This window comes from Prunus dulcis, chromosome 3 (genome assembly GCF_902201215.1).
Source record: "Prunus dulcis chromosome 3, ALMONDv2, whole genome shotgun sequence".
In the NCBI taxonomy this organism is placed as follows: domain Eukaryota; kingdom Viridiplantae; phylum Streptophyta; class Magnoliopsida; order Rosales; family Rosaceae; genus Prunus; species Prunus dulcis.
Window position 1 is genome coordinate 15,435,255 of NC_047652.1, and position 11,961 is coordinate 15,447,215.

Below are 11,961 nucleotides of genomic sequence, written 5' to 3' on the forward strand. Positions count from 1 at the left end.
ATTGATGAACAATGATGATTACTTACCAGAAAATCAGAGTTTAAGAGAAAGAAGAAGTCATGAAGCTTTTTTCATGGTGTTTTGAATGAAGAAAGTACTTTTCTTGAAGGAGAAAACCTTTTTTATTTTATTTTTAAGAACGTTTGGGGGATATATCATATAAATTCCTCCTTTGGTGTGGTTAAATTAAGCTTCACATTGCCTGTTTGTAAAAGGCTTTCTGTTTTTTTATTTTATTTAAATTTTATAATTATGTAAAGTTTGAATGCAAAAATAATATCAAAAAAGGCTAGCCAGTAGAACGACCTCAAGGAGCATCGAACTCGGGCCCTTTTGCCAAAGAGAGATGCGCTCCATCCAATTCTACTGAACATGCTGCTGTGCAAATATCCAGACGCTATACTATATATACAATTCATATAATATTAATATATATATAATATAAAGAATTTTTTTTGGATGCCCTTAAGAATCGGGGCCCTGTGCGATGGCGTCACTTGCACCACTCCAGGGCCGCCCAGTATTTAATGATTACCCGGCCTGATCTTTCCTACTCTGTAAATCAATATGTCAATTTATGCGTTCTCCAACCACAACTCACTGGCAAGCGGTAAAGCGCATTCTCAGGTATTTGAAATTCACTTTTGATCATGGTTTACGGTATAAACTAGGCCAGCTGCAGTTGAGGGCTTATTCCGATGCTGATTAAGCCGGAGATCCTGATTCACGACATTCTACTGGTGGCTATTGCATTTTCTTAGGCTCCAATCTTATTTCATGGAGCTCAAAGAAGCAAAAGACTGTTTCTAGATCAAGTACGGAAGCCGAATATCGTCAGCTTGCATATACAGTCGCAGAATTATCATGGTTGCGTTCATTGTTTCGTGATTTGTCTCTTTCGTTGCCACCACCAATTATCTGGTGTGACAATGTTTCTTCCATCTCATTGGCATAAAATCCGGTTTTTCATTCACGAACGAAACATTTGGAGGTTGATTATCATTATGTTAGGGAAAAAGTAGTGAGGGGTGAGCTGGTTGTAAACTATATTTGTTCTCAAGACCAGACTGCGGATTTATTTACCAAAGGTCTCAGTTCGTCTCGTTTTTGTACACTGGTTCTCAAGCTGCTTGTTCTTCAACGCTCACTCAGCTTGCAGGGGGATGTTAGACCAAGTCCAAGTCATGAGCAGATTGTTATTGATAAGTCAGTTGTGGATTTGAATTTGAATAGTTGATAATGTTATTTTGTAATTGAGCTGATCCCTTGCCAACGCTGCTTGTGTGCTTGGTTGCTACTGCTTTTTCCCAAGTTATATGCTGGTTCCTGTACTTTCTGAAGAGGAAAGTAGGAAAATGTCCAAAATCTCCCGATTCCCGCGGATATTGCAAGCTCTGCTTCATCCCCAAAAGAGCGAAAAGCATAGTGGAGAGTCTGGATAATAAGCATGTTGATGAATGGGCCTCCGAGCCAACCTTCTTCAAAGTAGTAACTCTTGTGTGTTGGTTGAGGAGATTGGCACTAAAACTCATGTATTTATTTTGTTAAAAGTAATGCATCATCTACATTTTAAATTTAGAAAATAAAATTATTAGTTGTATATTTTTCTACAGGTTTCTTATGAAGAATTGTATCTCTTAGACTTTTTAGATATAAAAAGTTGTATCTGTATCTATTGGAATTAATTCAAGAGCTGTGTCTTATTATGTAAACTTGTAAATGTTATTATAAATAGCCAATGTTATAGGCTGCCGTTGTATCGAAGAAGTTAATAAAAATCAATTTGCCTAAATAAATACCAAACTTTGGCCTTCCTACAAACAATTTGACTTCCAGCCCTTCAACATGGCATAGATTTCAACAAATAAATACCAAACATTGCAAAAGACCAGAGCCATCACATTTTCTTTTGGCAAGTGAACTCTCATATTAAATACTGGCCTTTTCATTGCAGAAGTTGGGGACATAGACAAACCAGCATTGGACTTTATTATATGCGCACCATGGAGCGGTTTGCAATGAGAAGTTGTCTACAAGTGATTGTAATTCTAAAGAAATTGGAGGCTATGCTCCATCATTGTGTAAGGGGGCAAGAAAGGAGAAAGAAAATGGACCAAACTAGGAACATTTATATCACAATAAGCAAAGGAGCTCACAAATGATCCTCATAGAGCTCTTATACACGGAAAAGGTAACACACCAAAGCGCTGCAAACAAAAAGAAATTGAAAGAATAAAAACTTGCAGCCATGTAGCTCATGTGTATCTCTCTGTACAAATTTAGAGAACAACAGACATAAATCCCAGAGTTGTGCTATGTGTCCTGCAAAACCAAACCTTTCAAAGTTTCAGTGTGAGATCTGGTGTAGACTTGGTCTCTACGTCCACGGGCGGTGTGACCTCTACAAAATTTGAATTTGAACTTTCATGAGTCAGTACAAAACTTGGATGAGTGTTACTTGTCTCAGCAGCCCGACGGAAACTACCAGGCCATAACAGCTCAGTGCCATCATCCACCAAGAAAATGGGTACCCCCAAATACCCCTGTTCAAATCTTGCACTGCTTCCAATCTCAGCAGGCCTCACTGGTGCTGCAAACCCTTGATGCACTGATGAGTGTGCTTCTATTCCTAGAGACCTGAATGAAGATCCGTGCAGAGGCAACGACGCTATGCTTGTGTATCTCTCAGAGAAAATACTCATTCGCATAGCGCGCTTTGCCAGCGTTCTTTCTTTCTTATGTGCATTCTGGTGACCACCAAGAGCCTGTGAGCTCAAGAACTTGCATTGACAGTAATTGCAAGAGAAAAGTCTTGGAGTGGCTGCTGTTGTGTTTTGAGACGCAGGTTCATTGCTGCTCTCACTTGTGCTTGACAATGAGAGTCCTACAGAATCCCTTCCCACTAAGTCCTCATTACTGAAGCTAAGAGTTAAGTCAAGGGAAACAGGCTCCAACGCTTGTTGAGCTGCAATGGGATTTGTGGAGTTGGCGGCGCTGTCATTGGAGGTATTAGCAGATGTTTCTTGGATGGAGATGTTAGAAGCAACTTGGCTGCTAACATCAGAGTCATTTGCTGAGGAGGCTTCCACTTCAAGGTCAAAGTATGTGTTCATGATTTAGCTGACAGTTTCTAGGTTCGGGGGATAGTTTACATATCAGGCTTGAAATAACCGGATTGAGCCAGTTCAGCAAAAGACTAGTTGATCTTATCCTGCACTTTCAGAAACAAAGAATTGTTAAATGTTAGAGGTAATGTTCACTCTCTTTCACTAGAATGGAAAGAAAGATAGAACATGACAATTGCAGTATAAATTTCTTGATCCATCACAACTACTATTTTATTTTATTTCATGATTGCAATTAAAACTTTGAAAGTAGAAGTATGTGTACAATTTTAAGGAAACATTAGTATGAAAGGTAAGCTACTAATCTCTGGAGCAGAGAGAGAGCAGAAACATATAAACTGTGGAGAGCAAATGTTCTCCTCTGCAAAGTAGTGTTGTGGTGTGGTAATGTGCCATATTTTGTTCTGTATCTGTACAGCATTTGCTGCTAATATACAAGCATATATAAGAGAGACCAGTTGGGGACACTTTCACTTTCTAAGAACTCATTTAAATTATGAGTCTCATCTCTTAAAGAAAACATTCCCCCCGATTAGGATCAGAGAAAGACACAGAATTACAAACAATCAGGCCAGCACTCTGGTTTTTTATTCCGAAAATACAATAGAAAAGGCCAGCATCTTCAAATGTCAGAGGGTTCAATAGATTCTTAAAAGGAGGCTAGAGTTAGAAAGAAGGTAATATATCCAACAGAGACAAGACATAGGCCAATCAAAATTTTAAGGTCTCACAGATAAAAACATATGGTAACGTTATGATTTCCCTTTTGAAATTTATAATTTATGAATTTCAAATATATAATTTAATCACACTAAAAAACATGTGCAACTTTCAGTCAAACATAAACAAATTCCAATTAAGAGATAAGAGAAAGACGCAATTCTAAGAAAAGGACTTGGTTGTATGATCAAACCTAAATTAATTACAACGCGTACGCAAATCGTTAAGAAAACATCCAAGCATGGACTCAAATTAGCCAAAATATTGTTATAGGTGACTGTTTTACATGACAACTTTCTACAACTTTACAAAAGGGAAAAAGGTTTTGAAGTTTAATCTATGAGCACTACATCTGCAATGAATTGGTATCTGACTAGAGAAAAGAGATTGCAGAAGACAGTGAGATTAGAGAGACCTTTATCAAAGACCTGTAGAAATTCCTGCAATTCTCTGCAAAATTGCTCTTTAGACTAACCAAAATTCTGATACTATCTGAAAACTTGGGGCATAAAGGGATGCAGGACAATTTATCAGAACACAAAAAGTGGCCAATATAGATGAAACCCTGAATCCAATAAGATGTAAAAAACCAAAACCAGATAAAACCACAAAGCCAAAGAAAATGATATACAAATAAAACAAGAAGATGCAAAAAAAGAAAGATGGGCAGAGCAAAAGTACCAGGAACATGGAGATCAAGAACAATTGGGTAGCTCTTGGGTATCCATTTCACAATGTTTGAAATTAGCAGACATCTGCTAACTCAATGTTGCTTGTCATAGTGAGCATCTGAAGATATGTGGGTTGCTAGCTTTTTGACAAAACAATGGTGGGTGAGATCATGAGGCTCAGAACAAACAAACAGTTTACTAAAAAGAATTGAAGATAGAAAAAGGAAAAGTAGGGTTGATGTTTAATTATGGGAAAGCAAAGATTAGAGGAGAGTGGTGGGGCTGGGGGAGACAGTGGTGGGAGGTCAGAGAGTATGAGGAAAAAGGCAGTGTTGGGATAAATTTAAGAAAGAAAAAGAAAGGATGTGACATAATACTACTACTCTCAATTCTCAGCCATTTCTACAACTGCTTTGTTGATTTTTGGGCCACAAAACACAAGACTGCTTCCACACACAACTAACTACAACTCAGGATAGTACAATTACATACAGAAAAGAGAGAGAGAGAGGGAAGCAAAGCCAAAGCAAGAGCCAATGGGAAAGAATTGATGTTGGTATAGCTTAGCTATGAGTCCCACCAGATATTCTCTATCTTTCACTCCCACTTTTGAAGTTCTTGATTTGAGATAAGTCCACAATGCATGGGGTCGGCCTTTCAATTTCTTTCATCAGATTGATCACTGTGCACGTCCCCCGCAAATCGAATACTCTTTCTTTGCTCACACACACTCACAGCTTCCATATTATATGCCAATTAGGAGCTGGGCATGCATATAATCATCATATAAAGCCATATATACCAAAATGTAATTTATAATATTTCCAACAAGTCCATCCATCTTCTAAAATTTCAATTATTATCTTCTTTTTTTCCTAATGTATCATCTGTTGAAAAATATAAAGGCTCACGTCAGAAACTTGACAAAATAAAATATCAGTGATTAAGTTGGGAACAATGTTGCTAGTCCATCTCTCTTAAATTTAACATTTTCCATATTAATCTATTGTGCATCAAATAACTCCTTCCTTATTCTTTAATTCATAATATGAACATCTCCTTCTTTTGTTGGCCTTGTATCACACTCCAATGCAGCACTTGGCAATATGTTTGACCAAAATCTCAATCAAATTCCAGGCAAACCAGAAAGCTACATCCCTTGGACAATTCTCAACCCAAAAAGGGAAGAAAATGACATTGGCAAATTGTGGTAAGAAAGGTGCTTTTTTGGGGTTACTTCACTCAAGCTACAAGCCACTTGCAACGCGTCATTTTTTTTTTCCATCTATTTGACACAATTAACGAATCAGAGTTGCTTGCAAATTGAAGTAAATTACAAGGCTTTAATTCCTATAAGGCCTACCATTTGACTTGTGAAAAAACAACAAATATTTTCAATTTCAATAAGAAAAGAAGAATAAATAAATATATTAAAAACTTGTGTCGATAATAACAAGGGGCTGTGGGAAGTGCAAATTAAAGCTGTTTAATTTCCTAGTAATGAGGTTCGTTTAAGTTAATATATGTCGTTGTGCTCAACTAGCCTGGCCAGTAGAGACATGCCTATAACTAGGTACTACAAGCCTACGGGCACTAAACACATGTTTAAAGAGGATTCGTTTTTTCTTTCCATATATATATATATATTCAAATATTTAAGATGAATCAGATCGCATACTCACGTGACCTTGAGTTTGTGCAGTGTTAATGGAGCTTTGTTGTTTGCATAATAATAGAGATTAGACAATTAATTGAATATTAGTACCTTTTCCCAAGGAAAGGAACATTGGAAAGAGCCAATTTCCCCCCTTTCGTTTCCATTCCCCACTTCCAAGTTGCAAGTCTTCAACACGACTATAACAATATGTTTTGGAAATTTGATGACCATAACAATATGTTTTCATCTCAGCAGATTTAGACTTAGTTGCTGAAAGGGGTGTGAGAGCCTCTTGAAGGAAATGGTCTTTAGAGCGGTCGGATCACGCCATCAGTACAATCGCTTTCATAAACAAGAGAGACCTCCTGCAATTGGGAGTGAGACAAGTGTGTGGGACTAGGTGGGATCCCAATGTAGAGGGTCTTGCTTGCTTGTGACAGTCACACTGATCACGTGGTCCGACCGTCTTATTCAAAATTTTCTTCTCATATAAATGCCTTGAAATTTTTATGTCTTTACCTATAAGAAGGTGCTCTTTATTACCTATTTAACCTATATAAGGAGGTGTTCTTGGTTATCTACAATCCACAATGTCATTTGTATTGCGTATACATAAATAACTCATCAAAAACACACAAATTAATAAAACTTTCTTTGCATGTAACAATCTGCGAATTACTTTGTAATAAGCATGAATGACTCCTAAAAGAAACTAAAGTATTTTTTGTTCCATCTTGTCCCAAACTCAAAACACTTGCTTTAAATGGTCCCCCACCACCAAGCATCAACCAGCACTAGAGTTCTGGTGAATATATACACCATATACAACTTTTCTAATGATAATTATATCCTCTAATTCACTAATTAATTGTACATTAATTCTTCCATTAGGTTAGTGACACTTTTCTTTATTCTCATGCTTCGGTGCTTTAATTTTACTAATATAAACATGGGATTTGGCATATGTTCAGATAATTTAAGATCCGATATAAAGTAGTAGATGCCTGAACTAATAAGCATATTCTCATGATTTATCAATTTCCTATTTACTTCATAAATAAAAGTCAAAAGAAAAAGAATCTTTTATTTTTTTCACTCCCATTTTGTTGACTCGGTATCGGCTGGCTTTCTTTCAAATTTATCGTCCGCAGCATACGAATCTGTTAACCAAAAAAGTTCATATGGGAGCCAAAGTCTATGAAGATTCCTTTTTCTTCTTTTTTTTCCCCGTAGTTTAAGAAGATAAGATTGTCTATGAAGATAAAAATACACTCATACTTTTATAAATACAAAAAATTGAGGAGAATAATACAATAATATTTTCCTACTCACATCGAATGCGAATTCGATTAAAAAATAATAATAATTTAGCATAAATTGTTGTGTGATATTAAAACAAGTATTAACAAGTGTTACATCATAAATATAAAAAAATTACAATGAAATTATAAATAAAAAAGGCCCTTGGTAAAAATATGTGTCACATTTCTCTAACTACCTAATTCTTACTTGACATGATGAATCTACCTATATTATGTGGAAAGGGTTCAATGGATGAACAAATCGTCACCTTTGATTACTATAAGGAGGAAAATGTGAGACTTTTGTGTGTTCTTTCCCTTCCTTATTTGTTTCGGTTTATGGGTTTGAAAATTTATAGGTTTGCAGCACATGAGGTAAGCCACACAACTCAGTTGCGAAAGGAACTAAGGCCTAGGGTGGGCACGAGCCCCTCTGAAATTTTCTTCGAGGCAATTGTCTTTTTAATACCATCATAATTTTTTTAAAAATCAAATTTCAAAATGCATCTTTCTTTCTTTCTTTATATTTGTCTTCTTTTCCCTTCTCACTATCATTGCTACCCCTTTCAAATCTCCTATTGTCATACTTCAGACTCTAGATTTTGTAGTGATAAATTATCATATAAATTTTCTTAGTGTGTAGATAATTTGCTAGCATCGATGATGAGTAGATAATTAGTGTAACATGTAAATAAATAGAGCATAGCAATTAAAAATATCGATTTTTATATCAAGTCAAAAATTAGTTTGTTTGTCACCCTAAAGAAAAATAGATTACACTAACCCCTTTATGAAAATTTTATGACTCCGTCACTGGCATAACTCATAAGTATGCGGTGCAAGAAACCGCACATTGTCAAATTTTGTAATCAACAACGATATATTTATAAGTCGTGAATCCATAAATTTTCAATCCCAAAAACCAAAATAAATGGTGCAAAAACATTGGGTCTAAACAGAATCCCTATTTAGGTATTTGGGCTATAATGTTGTATGGTTGTTTGATAATTTGGACATTGGGCCTGCTGATGAATGTTTTATTTTTCCTTTAATCCAAAAAATAGAAAAAGAAAGACCGAGTTCTCAGTCCATGCACCGAATAGTTGACATTTGACCCAAACACGGAACGCACGCACACAGCCTAGAACAGCTGGTCAATCATCTGCCGACTTGAATTCAAGGGTCCCTTCCCAATAATAAACTCCTCCCCGTCCCTGCCTGCCTCTTTCAACTTTTGAAACATTCAACGGTCAACATTCAAAACCGCTACAACATTTCAAACTTCCTACTTCGGTTTTGACCCCGCGTATCAAAAACCCAAGAGACTATATAAACTCATTGAGATCCTACAATTCTCACAGAACCAAAAAAACATACATTCTCTCTCAGCTTTTGCTCTGATCAACTTGCCCTCTGTTTCTTTCTACTTTTAAAATAAATTACGCAACGAAAACAATGATTTTGTCTTGGAGAAGAAGAAAATCTACCCGCCACGCCAACAAGAAGAAGGAGTTTTTGGCTGGCGAGAATTTGGACATGGAGATGGAGGAGATCGCGGTTCCCATGCATTTTCGATGCCCGATATCTCTCGATTTGATGAAGGATCCGGTGACGCTCTCGACGGGGATGACGTACGACCGATCAAGCATTGAGAAGTGGATAGAGACCGGGAACAGGACATGCCCGGCAACTAACCAGGAACTCAAGAGTTTTGACCAAATACCAAACCATGCACTACGTCGAATGATCCAAGATTGGTGCGTCGAAAACCGGTCTTATGGGATCGAACGGATCCCAACGCCTCGAATCCCCGTGACAAAGTATGAGGTTTCGAGGATTTGTGAGAGAATTGCCGCCGCGGCACGACTCGGGGACGGTAGAAAGTGTGGAGAATTGGTGGGGAAGATCAAAGCATGGGGCAAAGAGAGCGAGAGGAACAAGAAGTGTATGGTGGAGAATGGAATTGGCTGCTGCTTGTCAGCTGTGTTCGATTCTTTTGCCAGCATTTCAATGGAGGATCATGTGGAGATATTGTTGGAGATTTTGTCAATGCTGCCATGGATGTTTCCAGTGAGTGAAGAAGGCCAATCAAAGCTTGGATCTGCAGGGTCTTTGCGATGTTTCTTGTCGTTTTTGGAGGGCAAAGATCTATCAGCAAGGCAAAACGCAGTTTTGGTGCTGAGAAAGTTGCTTTCTTTGGATCAAAAACATGTGGATGACTTTGTTGAGAGTGAAGGAGCAATTGAAGCATTGGTTGGGATAATTAGAGAGCCTATTTCTCCTGCAGCTACTAAGGCTGCTCTGACTTCTGTTTTGTTCATGATTTCATTTCCATCAGCAGCCAGTGATGAAATCAGATCAAGATTTGTGGAGTTGGGTTTGGTTTCTTTGCTGCTAGAGATTATTGTTGACGCAGAGAGACGCCTGTGTGAGAGGGCTTTGGGAGTTTTGGAGGGTCTCTGTGATTGCAAACAAGGGAAAGACAAAGTCCTTGAGAATGCTCTAACAATGCCCCTTTTGGTTAAGAAGATTTTGAGGATTTCGGAGTTGGCGACTGAGTTTTCGATTGCTATAATTTGGAAGCTCTGCAGAATTGAAACTGAGGAAAGCGTTTTGATTGAGGCACTTCAAGTGGGTGCATTTCAGAAGCTCTTGGTTCTCTTGCAGGTTGGTTGTGGTGATGGGATAAAGGAGAAGGTTACTGACTTGTTGAAATTGTTCAATCTTCACTCAAGTAAAGTGGACTGTGTTAATTCATCCATGGATTTCAAGTACCTAAAGAGGCCATTTTTGGGTTAGGTGAAATTTTTCGTTCTGTAGATTGGGTTAGAAATTCTTTTTTGTACAAAATAGAAAGATATGTAAAGAGAATACCATACAATTAATTCAATTACCAGGTCGGAACCTGGAACAAACATTCATTCATTCAATGTATGCCGAAAGGTTGCCATTTTCCTTTTCCTGTTCTTTTTTTCTTTTGACAAAGTTATTCTTGTCACCCAAAAGTCACAAAAGTGCATTTGCTTTTCATTAGAGCAGTAAATCCCAAATGACTATAGATTAATTCTGAAGGCGAGAAGTTGTCCATTTAAACTTGGGAAATTCTGCCATACGAACACAGATGACATACAAACACTGTCTGAGCGTTAGATCAGCAGGACAGAGTTCGTTTGGCAGACGATCTATTACAGCTACGAGAGAGGATATCTCCCCAATGATTTCTACTATATGGAATCCCCAGGTTCAAGACTCTCTTCAGTGTCAAGTGTACTTCAATCTGGAGTTAACTAAGATGGAATTAAAAATCTCTCCTCATTGGTTAGTGCAGTCACATTATCTGCCTCAGAGATTAAGCATGCGTCCTTCCTCTTGATTGCTCCTTTAGGATGCATAGGAAGGAGCTCCTAAAACATCATACAGATAATACTATGCTGGGGAAGAAAAAGAGTATCTAATAAGACAGAAATCTAGGATACAATGGCAATAAGGCTATGGATAATGTTTCTTCATACTTCCTCAAATCCATTTACAAGATGAGTAGGTGCAAAATTACTTCTATTGGACTGAATATGATTCTTTGACAGTCAAAGATGAAGAGATCAAAGCTGAAGCTGCAAAGGTCTTCTGGTCCTTTTTGGCTAATTCTAGAGGGAGCACAAGTCCTAATTTGGATGGCCTGAGACTTTGGAATCTCAAGCTCAAGAAATAAGCAGGGATACCTATATAGGCAATGGGTCATGTTGTGTCGGGTATGTGTCGTGTCAGGATAATTATCGTGTCAAGAATGCTCAACCCGACCTCATTTAATAAACGTGTCGTGTCGGGTTCGAGTAGTCTTAAACAGGTTATTAAACAGATTACCTGGTTAATAACATGTTTACTCCTTCATAGTTTCCAATAAATTCGTACACTTGTGAGTATTATAATTGGATGAATAGCACATTAATTTGTGTTGTTAAAATTAAAAGAAAACAAAAGAAAAATTAGAAAAAATATATTTATTTCACATTAAAATAAAAATAATTTTTTAAAAAATAAAATAAAAGAGAGGAAACAAGGGACTACATTAATTTTTTTTTAAAAAAAAACAACAGCAACATCATGGCGCGCTTCCTGATCCACAATAGGAGACTTTAGTTTGGCCATCTGGATCTCCTCTCTCGGGTTTACACGCACTACTTCTTAGGGCTCATCACTTGAGCTTCCAAAAATCACTTTCTTAACTTTAGCAAAACTTGGATCTCCTCGCACACGTTTACCCAGTCAATCCAAGGCCTCCAGTTGCTCTTGCATGTCCTTAGAATAAAAATCTACAATCTTTGATAGCTTTTCAATCTATTCCTGCAATATTTCAAGCTGGTGTCATGTCTCCTCCAACGTCTTTGCCCTATACCTCATGAGAATTGACAATCTTCATCACGCACCAACTGGTTATCATCCCTTGTTCCCAGCACATGCCCATCCTTGGGAGTCACCAAACTCCTTGC

General features: G+C 37.5%; 2 protein-coding genes across 4 annotated transcripts; one reads left to right on the plus strand and one right to left on the minus strand.

Annotated features, from left to right (window-relative positions):
- Positions 1–2,109: 2,109 nt before the first annotated feature.
- LOC117622215 (zinc finger protein 4-like) lies at positions 2,110–4,891 on the minus strand. Of its 3 annotated transcripts, XM_034352807.1 has the most exons (3): positions 4,527–4,822; positions 4,261–4,344; positions 2,110–3,211 (listed from the first exon to the last, which is right to left on the minus strand). In XM_034352807.1, the coding sequence occupies exon 3, from the start codon at positions 3,111–3,113 to the stop codon at positions 2,340–2,342; it is 774 nt and encodes a 257-aa protein (XP_034208698.1). In that variant the 5' UTR covers positions 3,114–3,211; positions 4,261–4,344; positions 4,527–4,822; the 3' UTR covers positions 2,110–2,339. The 3 variants fall into 3 exon arrangements, with proteins under 3 accessions (XP_034208698.1, XP_034208697.1, XP_034208699.1); XM_034352806.1 differs by lacking the exon at positions 4,261–4,344 and having other exon boundaries at positions 4,527–4,891; XM_034352808.1 differs by lacking the exon at positions 4,261–4,344 and having other exon boundaries at positions 2,110–3,216.
- Positions 4,892–8,846: 3,955 nt separating this feature from the next.
- LOC117623581 (U-box domain-containing protein 21) lies at positions 8,847–10,433 on the plus strand. The gene has a single exon (XM_034354625.1). The coding sequence runs from the start codon at positions 8,930–8,932 to the stop codon at positions 10,271–10,273; it is 1,344 nt and encodes a 447-aa protein (XP_034210516.1). The 5' UTR covers positions 8,847–8,929; the 3' UTR covers positions 10,274–10,433.
- Positions 10,434–11,961: the final 1,528 nt, after the last annotated feature.